This window comes from Panthera onca, chromosome B4, assembly GCF_046562875.1.
Source record: "Panthera onca isolate mPanOnc1 chromosome B4, mPanOnc1 haplotype 2, whole genome shotgun sequence".
NCBI classification, from domain to species: Eukaryota; Metazoa; Chordata; class Mammalia; order Carnivora; family Felidae; genus Panthera; species Panthera onca.
In genome coordinates, this window is record NC_138345.1 from 133,659,876 (window position 1) to 133,680,635 (window position 20,760).

Here is a 20,760-nt window from a genome sequence, read left to right on the forward strand (position 1 = left end):
TTTCACCAATTACTTTTTAAGCCTGGCCCTCTTTGTCCTTTCTTCTGATGACACAAACATTAAGTCTTTTGAGATAGTCCCACAGGTCTCTGAGGCTCTGGAGGGTTTTGTTTATTTGGTTTTGGTTTTTGTGGGCTTTTTGTTTTTGTTTTGATTTTCAGACCATTTTCTTTTCTCTTGTTTAGATTAGGTAATTTCCATTGTGCTATCTTCCAGCTCAGTGATTATTTTCCCCATCATTTTCATTCTGTTGTTGAACCCATCCACTGAGATATTTATTTCAGTTATTACATTTTTCTGTTGAAAACTTTCCATTTGGGTCTTCTTTTTTTTTGTTTGTTTTCTGTTAAGTCTATCTTCCCACTTGTTTAAAGCTTGTAATTGCTTGCTGAAAACTTTTTATCGTTGCTGATTTTAAATCTTTGTCAGAGAATTCTAACACCTCTATCATCTTGGTGTTGGTGTCTATTGATAGCCTTTTCATCCACTTTGAGATCTCGCAGTTCTTGGTAAGTTGAGTGATTTTTCAACTGAAACTGGACATCTTTATATTACGAGACTCTGGATTTTATTTAAACTTTCTACTCTAATTGGCTTTTTTTTACATCAGTGCAGCAGGGGAGGATGGAGGTAGAAGTCCAGTTTCCCCACTTAGTTCTCCTTAACACCCAGGGGCGGGGGTGGGGGCTCCCTACATGGTCTCCACTGACACTGCCGTGAGGGCACCTTCATCATTATGGAGTGATGGTGAAAGTCCCAACTCTCCACTAGCCTCCTCCAACACCAGCCCAGCAGGGAGAGAGAGGAGGGTTGCCTCAATACTTGGGTTGGAGTGGATGTCCAGACCTTGTCATGGTCCTGTCTTACACAACAGGGTTAAGGGAACTCATTATCAGCCAGAAGGGAGGAACGTTCCAACTCCTTAATTGACCTACACCACACTAGCATGGGTGTTGGGGCACCTGGTTAAAAACCTGCAAGCTGTACAGACCAGCTGCCCATTCAACTTTGCTGGCATAGGTGGGAATGGGGCCACATTTTTTCTGTGTTGTTTGAATGGAGTAAAGCAGTTATTGTCTAAAAGTTTTCTCTTTGCTAGTGAAAACAGCCTTGTTTCTTCTCTGTTTTTTAATTTTTTTTAATATTTATTCATTTTTGAGAGAGAGAGAGAGAGAGAGAGGCAGAGCATAAGCAGGGGAGGGGCAGAGACAGGGGGAGACACAGAATCTGAAGCAGGCTCCAGGCTCTGAGCTGTCAGCACAGAGCCTGATGCAGGACTCAAACCCATGAACCACGAGACCATGACCTGAGTGGAAGTTGGACACTTAACCGACTGAGCCACCCAGGCACCCCTCTTTCTTTCTTATTTGTCTGTACTCACTGTTATTTCTGGTTGCCAGATTCTTCAGCTCCAAGTATGGGATAGAGGAGGTAAGAAGAAAACCCAGGGAACCTCACTACCATGTCATTCCTCAAGTCCTGAGGTCCCTAACTGGTCTGCCTTCTTCTTTCCATCTCTTGGAGTCTTATTATTTAAACAAACAAACAAACAAACAAACAAACAAACGTGTGTGTGTGTGTGTGTGTGTGTGTAAAATATCCTGGGGGCTCCTGGGTGGCTCAAGCAGTTAATCATCTGACTCTTGATATGGGCTCAGGTCATGATCTCATGGTTCTTGGGATGAACCCCAGCATGGGGCTCTGTGCTGACAGTGCAGAGACTGCTTGGGATTCTCTCTCTCCCTATCTCTCTGCCCCTCCTCCACTTGCTCATGCATGCTCTCTCACGCTCTCTCTCTCACACAAAATAAATAAATAAACATTAACATTTTTTTTTTTCCATAGGGCGACATGGCTGAACGCACCAAGAAGGTCGGAACTGTCGGTAAATACTGGACGCATTATGGTGCCTCCCTCAGGAAAATGGTGAAGAAGACTGAAATAAGCCAGCACGCCAAGTACATTTGCTCCTTCTGTGGCAAAACCAAGATGAAAAGACAAGCCGTGGGGATCTGGCATTGCGGTTCCTGAATGAAAACCATAGCGGGTGGTGTCTCTTCCTACAACACCACTTCTGTCACAGTACAGTCAGCCATCAGAGGACTGGAGGAGTTGAAAGACCAGTAGAAGCGCCACCATTTGAAACATTGCTAGCCTATGATAAATGGGTTAATGTATACAACAAATTTTTTTTTCATAAAACAAAATAAATAAGAAATATATCCTGTTCAGGGATTTCAAGTGTACCTAAGTGAGAAAAATAGGGGAAAGCATGTCTACTCCATCTTCCCAGAAGTGGAAGCCCTGCCTAGCGCTTTTTAAAAGTGCACATCTGACCATGTGAGTCACTGGTTAAATTCCTTCAATGGCTTCCCATCACTAAGGATAAGGACCAAAACCCTTTGCACAGGTCTACTGAACAATCTTGCATGACCTGGCCCCTACCAGTGGTAAATGTTTAATAACCAAATTAGGGAGTAGGAAACCCTGATATGCAGCATTTGCCCATTTCCATGGTGTAAATACTACTATTATGGCCAATTTCAAGCTACTAACATGAAATTGCTAAATACAGAATTGGGAAGATGTGAACAATGGACTCTTGCACATCATTACAGACCCATTTTTATCACTCTCTTTGTCACCATGTCATCGTCTCTATGTCACTGTTAGTCCCTTCCCCTAATTTAAACCATCCAACAACTTCCCATAACATCTGCAAATAAGATCCCTACCTGTGATCTGGCCTCTCTCTCTGCCCGTCTGTCTGACATCTCTTACCACACTCTCCTTGCTTGATAAGCTTCAAATTTGTTCTCTCAACACATGCTGACCCTACCTACACTGTATTATTACCAATAAACAAAACAACAACAAATCCCCTCTCTTGGTGAGGACACACAACAATAAATCCAATGAATTAGTAAATGTACCTTTTTTTTTTTTATGAAGAAAACATATTAAATGAATGGATAACAGATCATGCAGGATCTTTTAGGCCCTTGTAAGGACTTCAGCTGAAATGTCACTCCTCATAGAGGCCTTTCCTAATCACCCAATTTAATGTTGTCTCCGTTTCCCCTCAATTTCATGACCTTGTTTTGTCTCCCTAATAGCACTTCCTGGGTTGTTGTTTTTTTTTAATGTATTTACCTGTGTATTATTTTCCTACTAGAAATTTGACTCCTTCATCACCATGTCTCTCTTATTTATAAAAGAACCTTGTACATACTCAATGAATTCGTTTAATGAAGGATAAATATGCCCTCAATACCTTAATTTACTATGGGTTTATCGTATTCCGCAGGGGCCGTTGAGAACACAATAAATTAGATGATAGAAATATCAACATGGAATTATCAGTCTAACAAAACTTGGGCTAAGAAAAACTTTGTAGGGTTCCTATAATGTTTTAAGGTCTCACACAATTTTTCTCTTTCCGAGTCTGGCTAAAGCTATGGTTTTCACGGATTTGTTGTTCCTGTTTATGACTAAGACAAGGAAACAAATCACAGTCCTTCCGGTTTGGCAATGCAGTCAACACATTTTATTACCTTCCAATTTTCTTTTAAGAGAAAATGTGAGATTTCAAATAAGCTAATACAAGATTTAAGAGGGATCTAGCGGAGTCGTACCTCCGCATGGTTAGAGATTCTAAAAGGAGGGGCTGGGTCTAGAAATGGGAAGGTGACGTAAAGTACAGGTGCTTTGGCTATAAAGGAAGGTCCCGAAAGAATAAATGGTCAAATGCTTCACACACACACACACACACACACACACACACACACACACACACAATTCAAGACGTACAGCGACTGCAGTTGTGACTACAGAGCAAGCCAAAGAGGACCGAAAACAGGGAGAAAAGTCCCCATTGTTAGATGACCAACTGAGGAATGGGAGAGATGTGCTCAAGTGTGTGAAGTTGAAACCGTGTACTTGAACCAAAGGCCATTCTAGCACGGACTGGCGTTTCGGGCAGGCTGGAGATGGCATCTCCCAGGCTCCTAAGCCGCCTCCGCCTTTTTCGGGTGGGCAGGTTAAGGCACGACTGGAGAATGCCTGCACAGTGGGGCCCTGGACAGGTCATTCGGGGAGATCCCGTCTCCCCGTCGAAGCCTGAGCATTTCCCGAACTGGAATCAGGAACCAAACGGTGCCTGGGCCCGGCTCTCCCAGGGAGGCTGCACGTCGGGCCTGGCTCGGAAGTGGGCCGGGACCTGCGACACCACGGGGTCCCGGTTTCGGCAGCAGAAGGCGGGGCGCCCACCCTCGACCCTTCCCCGGCGGAACGCTGCGGAACACCAGCCGGCACTGGAGCGCTGCGGCGGCGGGGAAGCCGGGGCGGGGCCGGGGCGGCAGGTCGCGGCCGAAGCGGAGGAAGCGGCCGCCGCCCCAGCTGAGGGAGTGTGGCCGGGGGCTTCCCGCGGGAAGACGACGAGAGGTAGTCTCTCGAGCGCTTCTAGCCCTCTCGAGCACGTCGGCTCGACCCCGCCCGGCCCCGCCCCAGCCACCGCCTCTTCCACAGCCGACGCAGGGGCCGGGGGGTGGGAGGGGAGGGAGGGACCTGCGCCAGCGCCTTTAAGGGGCGTGGCCACATACTCCGCCCCCACACGCCCCTCGCGCGCCAGTAAGGGGAGGGGTGCGGGAGGAGGCGCCAGGGCGGGAGGGGGGGTGGAGGGGGAGAGCCAGGCGTGCGCTGATGCGCAGGCGCAGTGGCCGGACGACAGACCGTGTGTTTCCAAAATGGCGGCAGCGATGGATGTGGATACCCCGAGCGGCACCAACAGCGGCGCGGGCAAGAAGCGCTTTGAAGTGAAAAAGGTTGGGTCTCGCCAGCGCCTTCCTCAGGGAAGCTAGAGAGGCGCGGATCTGGCTGGCAGGCCCGAGGATGACCAAGGCGCGGAGGAAAGGGCTTCATTGCAGGGCGTTCCTGGGACCGGGTACCAGAAAAGGAAGCTGGGGGGCGGGTCTTAGAGTTGATCGGCGTGACAGCGGCCCACTGCCAATGGCAGTGTTGGTTTCGCCTGGAGTCTGAGGGACCAATCACGGATGTGCTTATTGAGATGCTCGGGGTTGCGACTTGGCTAAGGGAGCCAAGCGCCTGAGCTGTCACTGGAGGGGTGGAGGGGTGGAGGGGTGGGGAGGAGTGGGTGGGGTGGATAGAAGGGGGAGTCGGAGCGATGCGGTGGGTGGAGGATGGGGGCAGTGCGGCGAAAGCCGGGACCTGAGTTCCTACCGCATTGGAGGCCTCTGAGGAGCCCGGCTGGTGATCTCCTTGCCCCGCCCCTTCCCGAAGCTCGGGGTCTCTCTGACTCTGAGGGACCCCAAACCGTTCCTCGACTAATCGAGGCCTCCCTTAGCCCTCTCTCTAGCCTTCGCCCCCTCCGAGTTAAAGTGTCGCCAGTCTAACAACTCTTGGTTCTTCTAAGAGGTCTGTTGGTCAGTCATACAGCCGCCCCAGTCCTGTGGTGATAATCCAGAATCCCTCTGTCCAAAAAAAAAAAAAAAAAAAAAAGCATGGTGGAATTTGTTAGAAAATGCGAGCCCAAACGTTGTGTCATTTAGGAAGGGTTGAGTACTAGTGGCGAACGACCGGGTGAAAGTGGGGAAGCAAAAACGTGGAACGTGTCTTTTTGCATGAAATGCCTTACAGTGGGTTTGCCAACAGTTGGGGAGAAAAGTACCGATTCCCACATAATATAAAATAAATCTGTTCAAATGAAGACTCTGAAATAGGGAAGATGTTATTCCTGGAACATCTGGCTGAACACTGACAATATTCCCCCTCCCAGTGCTTTTTGGTGTTTCATTGTGGGCACTGCATGCTCAGTTACAGCCAGCAGCCATATTGAAGAATAGAAATAGGGGTGTTTTTTTTTCCCTTCAAGTTGAAGGTGTCGGCTGAAAAGTGCTGGAGAAGTTTAACTAGACACGGAGAATTGGGTTTGAACGAGCTGAAGGTTTTGGAAGTGGCACCAAATTAGTGGATGAAAAGGGAGTTTGGGAATCTTTATAATTGCAGAAGCCAAAAGGTTGAATTACTTAAATAGTGCTTTTAGATAAACTCTTGATTGGAATTATCTTAACTCAATATGAGTCTGAGCATGTAAGCGGTGAGAACATCAGTTTATTTGACGGTAGGACCTAGACAAAATTCTAGTGAATTCTAGAGTTCGTTGTGAAATAATCTTGTGTGATTTAAGTGATGACCTTGTTCTGTGTACTGACACTGGGTAGTTATCCAGCTTATCCCACGATTACCCATTTTATGATCCAATCATCATCTTAGTCCATTCTGTTCCTAGCTTTCACCTCCCTCCTCATGCTTGCAAAGTTGCCTTGAAAAGCAGATACTGATCTATGCAGAAATTGAGCTCTTCAGGAGAAACCTGTACAGAAATTCGAGCTTGGGCTTATTAAACCTAAAACAGGCACTTAAAAATTATTCCTCATCTCTTACATTGATATTGTCGATTAAATTATTTTAAGCTGTAGGAAAAAATAAAGATGACTCCTTAATTTCTGTGTTCATATACTCAACCTTTTGGAGAATGGGTGAGCTTATGTGTAGCCTGCTGTTGCCCTCTGATAAAATAAGAGTCATGTAATATCCCCAAACTCTTGTGTTTGGTGGTCTTTGTGACCACGGAGGGGTTAACTGCAGCCGCAGTGTGCAATCCTAAGAGTGTGCGTGCCTGTGTTACAAGGAGAGTGTCTTGTTCCCCCCTTTTTCTCTTTGCAGTGGAATGCAGTAGCTCTCTGGGCCTGGGATATTGTGGTTGATAACTGTGCCATCTGCAGGAACCACATCATGGATCTTTGTAAGTAATTGGAGGAGGATGGGAGGAGATTGAGAAGGTAACAGAGATTGTGGCTATCTTGACGTGACCGGTTTTTTTCTTCACAAGGAGATATAAAGCACAGTCAGAACACTTGGTGTCTTCTGCATCTAGTCCATTGGTATGTTTGAAATAGAGTAGATTTAACGATATCCTGGAGGCATACTCATCTCTCAGAATAAATCTACTCAATCTAAAGATGGCAAGCACACATTTAGAATGAATTGTGGACACAGAGGCACTGTAGATTATTCCTCTATATTTCCGATCTCATACCCAGACTCAAAGGCAAAAATAGTGAAAGGGAGAAAATAAACTTTGAGCTAAAATATTCTATCAAAGCTAGTTTTTGCTTGGCAAGATTTATAAAGAAAAGAAGCCAAAGAAGTAAGGAATTCAATGTTAGCCCCAAAGTTTAGAGAACATTGCTGCCAACATCTAAATAGGCAACTAATTGCACTAAAGAAATTCTGTTTAAATCTCCTACAGATTCCATCACACGTAGTAGCCAGTACATAGTGGATTTGATTATAGCTGTTGATGGACTAAGTATCCTTACAGTAATAGGAGCGAGAATATTGATCATGTCAGGAACAGCCGAGGTTACTTTTTCATCCAGGTACTAAAATGGTCTGTTAGTGAGATCAGATACAAGCAACGAAATTTCAGCTTTCTCGAGTTGAAATTATAGGCACTCAGTTTGAAAATCACTCACCTCGTCTCCAGCTTCATCTCGTACCACTCTCCTGCTCACTATGGGAGTTTCTCTGGTTTACTTTTCATTCTTGAAGTGTCCGTGCTCTCTTTTAGAGCCCTTACATATCCTGTTCCCTCTGCCTGGAATATTCTCCCTCTTCTCCCCACTACCTTTGTCTAACCCGTTAGTCTCCAGTCTAAATATGAGCCGCAAATGCCAAGTACATACATAATTTAAAATTTTCTGGTACCCACATTAAAATAAAAAGAAACCGATGATTTGTACTTATTTATCCTGCTATATCCAGGAAATTTTCATTTCAATATGTAAGTAATATTTTAAAGTGAACTATTTTACTTTTTTTTTTTTGGTACTAAGTCTTTGAAATGTATTTTACACTTCGAGCACATCTCATTTCAGACTAGCCACATATGAAGTGTTCAGTAGCCACATGAGGCTAGCGGTTACTTTATTGGGAAATGCAAAACTAATCCATAGCTGGTCTTTAGATCTCACCTTAAACTTGCTCAGAAACGTTTTCCTAACCATACTAACATATATACAGGCTATGACAGTTCTGATAATATTCCAACCACCTCCTATAGTTTCCTTTGTAGTAGCTATTTAATTTAGTTAGTTCTTGATCATTTACTGCTAAATCGCAGCATCTAGCATAGTGTCCAGTACATAATAGGTTCTCACTAAATACTTGCTCTAGGAATAATAAAAATACAAAGTAGGGGAAGAGTGTGTGATTGTCGCAACTTGGAAAGCACCAGTCAAGTAACATGTGTGGTAGTTTATTGCCCTTGGTTTCTTTGAGTTTTGACCCTGTTTACCTTCTCACACAACAGCAGATAGCAGCTACCATGATGTTTAATAGAGATAGAAGGAACCCATCACGGAGAAACACATGCACAGTTTTAAATGTGTTTGGGTGGGGTCTTTGATTATATGTTTGCCAATTTTGTTGCCGTGCATTTTCACAAGTAGTTGTGCCCAAAGCAAATTTTATTTTCTTTGGGCTCTCTTCTATAAATAGTTAATGATTTCAAATAACACTGCTTTTGTTTTTTGTTTTTTTTCTATATTTAAGTCATTTTGTGTCTTTCTGGATGCAAGAGAATGTACTTCTTGGGAGGACCACAACAAAGGCCACTGATATTCTGACTTAGAGTGGAACATTTGAGGGATCAGTGTAGGTCTTCAGTTAGATACCTACTGGCTTTATCATTTGTTTTAAATGTTAGATGAAGCAGTAGAATATGAAACTCTTTTTTTTTTTTTTTTTTTTAAGTAAGCTCCATACCTAATGTGGGTCTTGAACTCATGACCCTGAGATTAAGGGTCACATGCTCTACCAACTGAGTCAGCCAGGTGACTGAGAATATTGAACTCTTATAACAAAAAATTATGAAAGTGTGTTTAAGTCATGTCTTTTTTTTATTGAGAAGTTTATTATTTTTTTAATTATTTTTAAAGTTTTTATTTTAATTCCAGTTAGTTAATACGCAGTGTTCTGTTAGTTTCAGGTGACAATAGTGATTCAACAGTTCTATACATCACCCTGTGCTCATCATGACAAGTAAACTCCTCAATCCTCATCACCTATTTAACTCATCTTCCCACTCTCCTCCCCTCTAGTAACCATCAGATTATTCTCTAGACTGAAGAACCTGTTTTCAAGTCATGTCTTTTATTCATTCAGTGAATACTCATATCCTGGGCATTTTGATAAGATAAAAACAGTGACTGAGATCAAGCCTTTACCCTTAAGAAACATACCCTTTTGTTTATTACAAACACTAAAGAGTAATCTGGTAGCTACAACTGGGCTTGTCTTCCATTAGAAAATAAATGGATTATGATCCTTGTAAAAGGACTTTTTGTTAAAGCTGAAAATAAGAATCTTGATTTAGCAATGGCCATTTTCTAATAAAGTCTGGCATTAAATGAATGATTATATATACAGCTGTAAATAAATAAGAGTGATTATGGCTGTGCCCCGGTTAGATTCTTCCATAAAGCATTCTTGGTCTGAAGACTTCCTCTTTTGAGTCAAAATTGATACTGCATGCCCTCTTACAGCTTTGTATTTATTTTACATTGCTCCGTTTCTTGGTTATTCTAAAAATACACAGTCTGCTAGGTGTTATTTTCTCCATTACCTCAGGTAATTTTGTTCCAGATGAAAAGGGCGTCCAGAAGGGCTTAGACCCAGCCTTTGCTGGGAGAAGTTAGCCTCTTCCTAAACCACATGTCCATGCCTGTTTTGAAAGTGTGAAATCTGTCCAAGATGAAGCCTTTGCTTCCCTAGCAGTCCTTTGGTGGTAATGCTCTTGTATTGAAGTTTAAAAGTCCCTAAGCTTTATGTATCACATGCAGTAAGCTTCTGCCTTTGCAGGGGTATGACAGGAACCTATTATGTGCTGCTTGATTGTCTGCTCTAGGCTGACAGTAAACAGTTAGTTTCCCTGTTTAAATGAACTACTCAACTCCTATACTCACTCTGCACCAACAGCTCCAGAACATTTCCTATTCGAGAACATTTTACACTCATATTTAGTAATTTCCCATGCCATATCTGTTCTTATTTGGCATTCTAAATTGCAGTCCTCTTCCTCCTATATATTTTTGTTCTTTGTTAGGAATTGTCAGGTAAAGAATACATATGTATTTGCTCCCCATTTTCTCTGTAGCAATGGGTTTTGTTTGCTTATTCAAGTACCAAGAGTACTTTGGACTTGGCATAGAAAGACAGAGTCCCTTAAAAATACCTTGACCTGGAGAAATTTAAACATGATAATGTACTTGGAAACAGTTGTTATTTATTTAAATAATTATGCCTCTTATTTAGCTGATTTCATAATACATTGTTCTCATCTAAGTGAGAGGATCCAACTTGAAGAACATCAGGTTTTATTTTCTCTCCTTTTGAATACGGTAGTGCAGTCACAGCGCCAGTAAATCCTTGAATATACTGCACAGATCCTAGATTGTCCAGTCCTATCAAAGGGAAAATCCAGTTACTCTCTTTAGGGTGAACGTGGATAGCAGGAGGAAGTTCTGTGATTTTAGATCCTTTGCCTTTCATATTTTTGAAGGGTGGAGAAAAACCCATATGGTATATCTCTTCCCCTAAGACCAAATATACCCATTCAAATCTCAGCAGTATTTGCCTACAGTTTTACTGTTTTCCACCGATGGAAGTTTGAAGTAATTGTCTCCTATTAAACAGTCTTTCCTGAACCTTTTTACTCTTCAAATGGGAGACTCCATTTAGTTACCACCTTCAGAGACCGCAAATGATACATTAGTAATTCTTGTTCCTTGAATATTTATCCCCAGTAGAGTTTTACTCATCAGTTCTTGATCTCAGATTTGTATTCTATTTCAGCTCCCCTCTCTTCCCCTTCTATGAAATTGGTACTTGGGTATATTTGCTGTAGTTTGCTGTATGTAGTCACCAGACAAAATCACCTCCGAGGTAGTAAGCATCACCAAGTCGTGTGCCCCAAATCTCTAACCCATTGGCCTTACGGATTTGCTTTGCTTCACGGTGTTTTAAAGACTTTTGAGTTTTGCTGCTTTCACATAGCATATGCTACGGTTTGCCACAGGCCTCTTCTCTCTCCTTTATTTTGCTTCTGTCCCAGTTCACACGTCTGCCTGACCCCTCTAGGGACTGAAGCTTGTTGCCCAGCTATGCCTTCTTGTTGTGAGGGCCTGCGAGACAGCATCTGCCGAGAGTAGGGAGAAGATGCCAGTTCTCAGAACAGGCAGAATTACGAGGTAGCTTTAAGAATTTACTAAATTTCCCAAATTAGGAGTAATCACTTTCATTTGGACAGGTCAGGTTATGATGAGAACTAAAATGTGCCTTTTCCTTCATAACTCAGTCTGTGAACAAGGATAGGAAATCATTGCAGAGCAAACTGTTAGGTCACATCTCTGCCTTCTGTGCTTCACCCCTTTTTTGTACTCATTCAAAAACAATTATAACTAGTTAACCACTTGAGATTTTGTTCAGGTTTGTACCACCCTCGCCCCCGCCCAAATCATGTCCTTTTGTAATTGTGCAGGGAGGGCTGCTATGGACTGAAGGGTCGTTGCTCCTGAGGTCCAGTGATCCTGTCGTTCTTCTTCCCGCAGGCATAGAATGTCAAGCTAACCAGGCGTCTGCTACTTCGGAAGAGTGCACTGTTGCGTGGGGAGTCTGTAATGTAAGGAAACATCTTTCCCTATCAGCATGGCATGTAAACATATTACTACTTTTCCTGCTTTGCCAGTCTTGAAAATAACTAGGAAAAAAATGACTAGCCCACCTTTCTCCCAAAAGGTATACAAATAATAAAAAAGATTTTAAATCTTTGTACTATTCACCTGTTACAGATGAAAAATTACTACTTATTGCAGGGGCACCATATTGTCTTAATTATAAAGCGGACCCACTTTTGTTAGCGCTTTGGGGATTCGTCTTTGGGAATTGCCTTCAAAGCCTGTGGCAGTGTTTGGAATATTCTCCTGTTGGTAGAAATCCTTACCTTCCGAACAGATTTTTTTTTTTTCGTTAAAGTGCTAGATACCTTGTGGAACTAAGTTTGGTGAATAAATTGATATTCAAGGGCCTGCGTGTGTTTTAAAGTATGGCAAATGTACTAAGTTAGGATTTTGTTTTAACATGGCTCATGCCAGAAATGTTTTGTCCAGCATCATTGGACAGAATGTACAGCCTTCCATGGTGTGACAGCTGTGAAGGATAACAGCATCAAATATGTTATTTCTAGCATGTGTTAAAAATTCATCTGTAGAGCCATATAGTCCTAGTCACGGGAGCTAAAATTGTCCTGTCCGAGCCTCCTGTGCCAAGGGGACAGAGGAACTTCAGCTCCCAGCATGGCACAGGCCTAAGAGTCTCTGGAGTCAGACCCCCATTCCCTGTCCTGGACTCACCTGCTAAGTGACTTCCAAGCAAGGTATTTGACATCCCTAAGCCTGGGCTCCCTCATGTAGGCACAGAGTTATAAACAGGATGAAATGATTTTCTTCTGCCACATAGTAGACATAAGTATTTGTTGAATAAATACATATAAATACAAATTTGGGGTGTTGGTGGTTACTGAGCAGATGGCAGCTGTCAGTACTTTTCCCCATCAGGCTGAGGCTCTCCCCTCCCCGCTCCCCCAAGCCCCGTGCCTTGAGGTGCACCTTCTGAATTCTGCCAGGGCCCTTTGAGGAGTTTCACAGTAGCCTGTAGTGGCCAGGGGATGCCTTTGTTGTCTATGGGGATAAAGAAAGAAAACATAATCTGGTTCCTTGCTCTGCCTGACATTCAGGCATGTACTAAAAGCCATGTTATTTTTTTGGTGGAAGGAAAAGGGAGTGAAGTTGCCCTTAAATTTGGCTACAGACAGCCTAGCTCAGGGAGCCTGCCATAAGGGAGAGCTGGCACGGTGCGGCAGAAACCTTCGGACTAATGCTGGCTTCTAGTTCTGGGTCTTCTCGCCAGCTCCGTGAATTGGCAAGTCCCGCGATTTGTCTGGGTTTCGCTTCCCTGTCTGCACGATGAAGGTAATAATACCTGTCCCGATTGCTCTGAGGCTCCAGTTAGGTGATACGTGTTAGCATCTTCTGTAAAGTGTAAAGCACTGGTCAGCGTACTTTAAGACTGCTAAACATACCCATGAGCAGACCTTAGGTCATGAACAGGAAGAAAGTTGGGACCAGGTGGTCCAGCGATTGCTGTCACCTGCCACACAGCCTCTTTCCCTCCATCTTCTGCGGTAGCTGCAGCGTACAGGGACCCGATGCCTGATGGGGGAGGGGGGACATGGAGGGAGGGGTCTTGAATACTCTTAGGTGTCCCTGCCACCTGGTCATTGAGAAAAATGCCTCCGCCTTCTGCTTTTTAGAAATTTTGTTTCTTCTCTTTTTTACAAAGAGCTGCGTGAGGGTTAGGGAGTGGTGCGAAAGGGATCGCGTGAAAGCTCTCACTCTGGGAAAGTATTTGTCCTGTTGAGCATCCATGGCGTACTAGCTGTGGGTTCCACTTTTAGTTACTGAATTCTGTTCTTGTCTTTATCAGAAGACAACGCACGTGATAATAATCCACTCAGTGACTCTTCTTGAAGTTCCATGCATGTTTTGGTAGCCTTGCTGACCAGATTTCAAGGCTGCTGTTAAGTCAAGTTTGTGAAAGTTTTCATTATTTTGTCAGGGTGCCCGCATTACTCCCCTGTCCCCCACCTGAGCCAGCCCCTCACAGGCGAGAGGAAACCACACCTGCTGCTGCTGTCTTACCACTCTGCTCCCGGAGAGGGAGGAGAGCAAAGGTCCAGGCAGTGGTGGTGTGGTTAGTGTCTACATGTCATTAACCCACTGCGTGCAGCTTTTCCTTTCCCCCAAACCTGAAAGCCGCCTCGTAGCTCTCTGTCAGTTACCAGCTTTCTTAGTATTCTTGCCGTTTTACTTCTTGCCTCGATCACGAAATAAACCATTTGATGCTCCTTTAGCTGCTTGTATGCAGTTTGTCCGTCATCATGCTTCCTTTTACCCTAATTTTCTATCTCTTTCCTTTTTAAAAGGACATGCCTCACCCCTTAAAGGCTTCCTGAGTACTGAGCTATTGTAATATCAGTACATCTTTGAGCAAATCTGGAAATGAGGTCCTTGGAACAGAGTTGAGCTGGGTGTGGGAAGATTGGGGAAGTGCCTGTCTCAGCTCTGGGTGGGTGGCAGTGGCAGCGTGCTACCCCAGGCTGAGGAAAAAGACGCTGCTCCCGGGGTCCCCATTCTCCAAGATGGGGGAGGGGCAGCTGGGGACCACGCAGGGGGAAGTTTCAAATCTGCGTGTGCTCAAGGGCTCCCGGCTTGTGTCTGAGGAAAGTACAGGAAAGTAGAAGCCTTCCCTTGCAGCCAAATAAGACCCGGAGGCCACATTCCACCTTCCCTTAAGGGAAGGGGAGAGAGCATACCGGTAGACCATGTACCGTGCTTCCTAAGTAGTTTCTTCTTTCAGTGGTTACAACATTTTTAACAGATGTTTCAGTGAACGTGGCCTGTACCTGACCACGGCGTAAGCAGTTGTTGACCTTTTGCCTCCCGTTGTTGTCTCCCATTGCTCTCCAGCCCCGTGTGTCACCACTCCAGTGCCCCTGAGACGTATTATCAGTGGATGGCCAAGCCCGCACAGGATGATTTTTAATAAAATGTGTCTTTTCTTCCAGCATGCTTTTCACTTCCACTGCATCTCTCGCTGGCTCAAAACACGGCAGGTGTGTCCGTTGGACAACAGAGAGTGGGAATTCCAAAAGTAGGTGTCTCTGGCTGTTTTGACGTCATAAGACTGGGTTTTATGGTCCGTGCCCTTCTTTGACTCACCCCAGGCTGGAGGGCGCATAGTCTCAGGAGATGGACACATGAAACATACCTTGTTTTACAGACTAACTTTTGGTTAAGCAAGGACTCATCTGTGAGGAAAATGCACCAAGGTGTGGCATCCTAGAGTGTGCCAGCTCCCAGGGTCTGTGAAAGTAGAATATAGGAGAATCTGCTAACTATTAAATATTTCCAGAATCACATCCATAATAAGGATCCAGGGGCTCACCAATGTCAGGTATCTTTCCTTTGGGCTAGAATTACATCCACCGATCCTGTTTCATTGGCTTATCTCATGCTGATTAATTCTGATATAGTATTTACGGTTATATCGACTAAATTATTATATAAATAGAACATGACATGGTAGATTTTTTAAAATTCAAATAGTCAAGAGGGCATACCAGAAAAAATTAGTTTCCCACCTTAGACTCCTAATCCCAGTCTCACAGGTGACCGTCAGCTTCTTAGTACTTCTGACTATCCACACGCATGCTTGCATGTACACGGGTAGATATACATGTATAATTTTAATATAAATATGAGCATCCTACATAGTAATTCACCTTGCTTTTTCATTTCATACATTTTAGAGTTTTTCTATATCCACATATATCCTTTCTGATGGTTGCATTTTTTTATGTTGATGTACCATAATTTATTTAATCAGTCCCCGTTGATAGACATTTGGGTTTCAAATTTTTCACTGTTAGTATGTAGGGATGAACATCCTTACACATGAATCTTTGTGAATATATGCGTGTATATTTGTAGCAGTAGTTCCTAAAAGAGGACTTTCTGGGTAAAGAATGTGTACCTTCTTTATTTTTTATTTTTTTATTTAAAAAACATTTTTTTTAATGTTCATTTAGTTTTGAGAGAGAGACAGCAAGCTGGGGTCGGGGGAGATGCAGAGAGAGGGGAACAGAAGATCTGAAGTGGGCTCTGCACTAACAGCACAAAGTCAGAGTTCAGCATGAGGCTCGAACTCACGAACCATAAGATCATGATCTGAGCCAAAGTTGATGCTTACCCAAGTGAGCCACCCAAGCACCCCCCCCCCCCATTTTTTATTTTTGATATTGTCAGATTTTCCTTTCCCAAGAATGCATTCTAATTGACGCTCCCTCTAAACAATGCAACAGAATGCCCCCTTCTCCGTTTCCTGTCAACGCTCTATTATGGCACTTTGCCACCTTCACTAGTCTGATAGTTGAAAACTAGTATTCAGTTGCCTTTTCTGAATTTTGAGTGAGATTGGGCTACTCATCATGTTTTTATGCCTCTTTTTCTGTGAATTGCCCTTTTTTGTTGCTGTTGAGTTTTTGATCCTTTTCTTTATCAAATTTTTTATGAGAAAGGGGGTTTTTATTTAAACGTGAGTTTTGATTAACAGGATATAATGAGATTTATAAAACAAAAATTGGGATTCTTTAGTTTGTTAAATGTTTAGAAATCCGTTATTGGTACCGATATTTTGCTTTTAGACCTATTTATTTGGTAAAGAATTTTGGAACTCTTACCCAATGCATGTTCATTTTTTAAGAAACCTGTCAAATACTCAGTGTTTAACTCCTACCATTGTTCTTCATTCAGCATGCATAATGTGTAAGATGTAAAAGCATATGAGACAGTCCTTCCCCCTCCTTAGGGAGCTTGCATTCTGTGTAAAACCATGAAGTCATATGTATCAAGGAACTTTTCTACGTTCTGAAGAGGCCTTCATAACTGGCTCTGCCCTGGAGCAGGCTCCGAATTCCGTTTTGGACCACAACTGTCCCATGTTTCCCATGGAATATTCCCAGGACTGAGCCTAGAAGGGGGGGCTGTGTGTGAAGAATTCCTCATGTTGGGCTCTGACAGCACCACTTTATCCCGCAGTTAACGGTACATTGGGAAAACAAATTCCTAGGGAACAAGTTGCGGCATTCTTTAATCTGATGGACAACTTCTGGGTTGCTCTACAGTCCACTAACAAACACTGGAGCTCTACCCTGTATGGAATTTGGCACAACTTTTTTCTAGACAGTATTCAAGTGGATTTCTTGTGGAAATGCAAAAAAGATCTAGTAGTCCTTTGGGCTGATCGAAGCCATGACCCAGAATTTCATTGCCCTGGGGTCCACCCATGTATCAAAGTATTTTAATCAGAGGCTAACTATTCAGAAAGAACCAGGACAGAGGCCCCTGGGTGGCTCAGTTGGTTAAGCATCTAGCTTCTGCTCAGGTCATGATTTCAAGGTACGTGGGGTCAAGCCCCACATCGGGCTCTACGCTGACAGCTCAGAGCCTGGAGCTGCTTTGGATTCTGTGTCTCCCTCTCTCTCTGCCCCTCCCCTGCTCACACTCTGTCTCTGTCTCTCTTAAAAATGAATAAAAAACATTATAAAAAAAAAAAAAACAGGACAAAGATTGAGTAAGACAACAAGGAAGGATTTTTGTTCAAGAAATCCATTTATATGTAGAAGAAATTTCCCGGCCCTGTTTATTTTTATAATCTTGTTACAGCCAATTTTTGGCTTTTGGGGAAATCAGAAACTACCTGAAATCCATACCTCTCTACAGTTCTCTTTCTGAATGTGATCAGGCTGGAAATTGGACCTGGTGATAGATTTTGAAATTGAAGGCTGTTCAATGACTATTCCCTGTATTTGCCTGAGTTAGCAGAGTTGAAGTGAAAATAGCCTGCAAGCGGAAGGGAGGCCGAGTGCTCAGGGGTGTCTGAGCCGCTGACTGGAGCCAACAGGACAGTTCCCTTTCATAGCCACCGGCTCCTACTTTTCCCTCTTGCTTCTCTAATACTGCCCAGCATATCTGGTGACTGGGAGAGTCAGGCGGGTATAGGTGAGTCCCATGGAGGGACCATCACTAAGAAAGGGATAGTAGGTAGGAGTACCCGGGTGGCTCAGTCGGTTAAGCATCCAACTCAGGTCATGATCTCACGGTTCATGGGTTCAAGCCCTATGTCGGGCCCTGTGCTGACAGCTCAGAGCCTGGATCCTGCTTTGAATTCTATGTCTCCCTCTCTCTGTACCCCTCCTCTACTTGTGCTCTGTCTCTCTCGCTTTCAAAAATAAATAATAAACATTAAAAAAAAATTTTTTTAAAGAAGGCGGTATGGGGCGCCTGGGTGGCGCAGTCGGTTAAGCGTCCGACTTCAGCCAGGTCACGATCTCGCGGTCCGTGAGTTCGAGCCCCGCGTCAGGCTCTGGGCTGATGGCTCGGAGCCTGGAGCCTGTTTCCGATTCTGTGTCTCCCTCTCTCTCTGTCCCTCCCCCGTTCATGCTCTGTCTCTCTCTGTCCCAAAAATAAATAAAAAACGTTGAAAAAAAAAAAAAAAAGGCGGTAGTAGGTAAAATGTTACAAAGGACAAAATGAAAGGGGCAGAGAAGGTTTTCATCACATTTCCTCATGTGTTTTTAGCAGATTTTATAGCCTCAAACAGGAAATTACTAAGGAATTAATAAAATGATATACTTTGTCTTTCAGGTATGGGCACTAGAAAGAAAATTCTTCCATCGAGCTCAACTGTTCTGTTATTCATTTAATGACTTGCCCTCCTGTTACTTAAGTATAAATTAGATAGAACTGTGTCTTTTCTGCTTTGTTTTTTCAGTTTGCTATTCCTGCAGCCATATTGTATTCTGTGTCAAATAAAATCCAGTTGGATTCTAGAATAGATGCTGTCTCTTGTGTATGTGAAAAAAGTGAACATAAAGGCTGGAAAGCCAGCTTTTGAAAGTGACATGTTTGTTCATTAGAGCAGAGTTGTCCTGTGAGTCTGCCGCTTGGTCACCAGAGATCCCGATCCACAGCCCGCTCGCTGATGGCAGCCTTGGGTAGGTCATCTCTCTGCTCTTCCTTTCCCTTTAGAAAACGGCTAAAAGGCATCATATGCGCACAGAGAGAGGCTTTGTAAAATGTAAAACCACTATACAAATGTTAACTTTGACCATGTGTGACATGTTGCTTTCTCTTCTTAGTTTAGAAAAATAAACCTGAAAAAATCTAATACGTAATTTTGGCTGGCAAAAGAATAATTTGTAGGCTCAAGTTGAAAATTGGTGTCACTTAGAATGGAATTGAAAAAGAGAATTCAAGTTGCCTCTATCACCACCATCTTTTGTAATTTGTTCAAAATGTCTTAGCCATGGGGACGCCTGACTGGCTCAGTCAGTAGAGCATGCAACTCCATCTTGGTTGGGGTCATGAGGTTACGCCCCGTGTTGGGCAGAGATTAAACAAAAAAGGCTTGGCGATGAAGGAATTGCCAGTTCTAAAACTAATTCAGTGGTGATCATGTAGTCTTTAGCTGAGAAAGTCGAGTTTTCTGTAGCGGTTCTCAAACAAGGGTCTGAGGACTCCTGGGGGTTCCTGGACTCTTTCAGGAGATTCATGAAGTTCCTTTTCCACTACATGTCTGTATGAGGCCAGCTTTTCCTTACAAACTTCAACCAAAGTAACGCACTGAATGAAGAAGCAGGCATGAGAATCCAGCTGTCTTCTATTAGATATAAAAGAGATATGCAGAGTGCAAAATCATGCCACTCTTTAATTTTTTTTGTTTTGAAAAATAGTGGCTTTTAATAAAAATATTTATGTTAACATGTGATGGTTTTTGTTCTTTTAATCTTTTTAATTTCTTGGTTTACATTCCATTATGGTAAATGTAGATATTTACTCACAAAAACAAAAATTCTTTGAGGTCTTCAATTTTTAAGATCATCTAGGGATCTTTAGAGTAAAAAAGTTTAAGAATATCTAGGGGCGCCTGGTGTGGTTCAGTCGGTTGAGGTCCGACTTCAGCTCAGGTCATGATCTCACACTCCATGAGTTCAAGCCCCGCATCGGGGCCTGGAGCCTGCTTCAGATCTGTCTCTCTCTCTGCCCCTCCCCTGCTCATTCTCTCTCTCAAAGATGAATAAACATTAAAAATTTTTTTTAACTTTTTTAATGTTTATTGCTTAGTTTTGAGAGAGAGAGACTGACACAGCATGATCAGGGGAGGGGAGAGAGAGGGAGGGAGACACACAATCTGAAGCAGGCTTCAGGCTCTGAGCTGTCAGTACAGAGCCCAACATGGGCTCAAACCCACGGACCATGAGATCACGACCTGAGTTGAAGTCGTATGCTTAACTGACTGAGCCACCCAGGCGCCCCCCAAAAAAATTTTTTTAAGTTTAAGAATATCTAGCTTAGTTATTAAGAACTTTGAGGTCTTAATGAACCTGGATCAAACCCACCTTGCTCAGCTCACAGCACCACGCACACAGCAAGCACTCACAAGGAGGTAGCTGCTACTGTTGGCTGTTAATTTAGGACCATCTCCCTCAGCAGAAGCATCCTCTTCTAAACCCCTTTCAAGTGGTCAAACTGTGTGAATACTTCAATAGCGAACACCTTGCTTTTCACACAGATGACATTACATATCTGGGGAGATCGGCTTGAGTATTAATTAGTGCCCTAGGCTGCAGAGTACAGAGATGCAGCTTCTGCTTAGGTAAGGGAAACTTACTGGCGGGTATGAGGCTATGTAATACAACAGAAGAAAGGGCTAAGGATGCGGTTGGACCTGAGAATGGAACCAGGGAGGCACTGCTGGGATTCTCTGCCTCTCCGAGGACTCCCCTCCTGTGGCAGGAAAACAGTGCCGACACTCTGCCACCTCTTCTCCCACAGCTGCTACGTACGCAAGAGGGACTCACTCCAAGCTCAGATTCCCCAAATCCCAACTGGGTCAGGGGCCCATACCTGGACCAATGGGCACGTTCGTGTGGACAACAGTGACCGCCTTGAGAACCCCCATCGGAATGGAGGGTAGCCGTTCCCAGAAGAATGAGAGACA

At 43.6% G+C, this 20,760-nt stretch overlaps 1 protein-coding gene and 1 pseudogene across 1 annotated transcript; both read left to right on the top strand.

Moving 5' to 3' along the window:
• Positions 1-1,815: 1,815 nt before the first annotated feature.
• On the top strand, positions 1,816-2,148 carry LOC132693687 (large ribosomal subunit protein eL43 pseudogene; annotated as a pseudogene).
• Positions 2,149-4,689: 2,541 nt separating this feature from the next.
• On the top strand, positions 4,690-18,594 carry RBX1 (ring-box 1). The gene is made up of 5 exons (XM_060656258.2): positions 4,690-4,823; positions 6,745-6,823; positions 11,691-11,761; positions 14,765-14,850; positions 18,405-18,594. Exons 1-5 carry the CDS (start codon positions 4,746-4,748, stop codon positions 18,415-18,417), a joined length of 327 nt encoding a protein of 108 aa, XP_060512241.1. The 5' UTR covers positions 4,690-4,745; the 3' UTR covers positions 18,418-18,594.
• Positions 18,595-20,760: the final 2,166 nt, after the last annotated feature.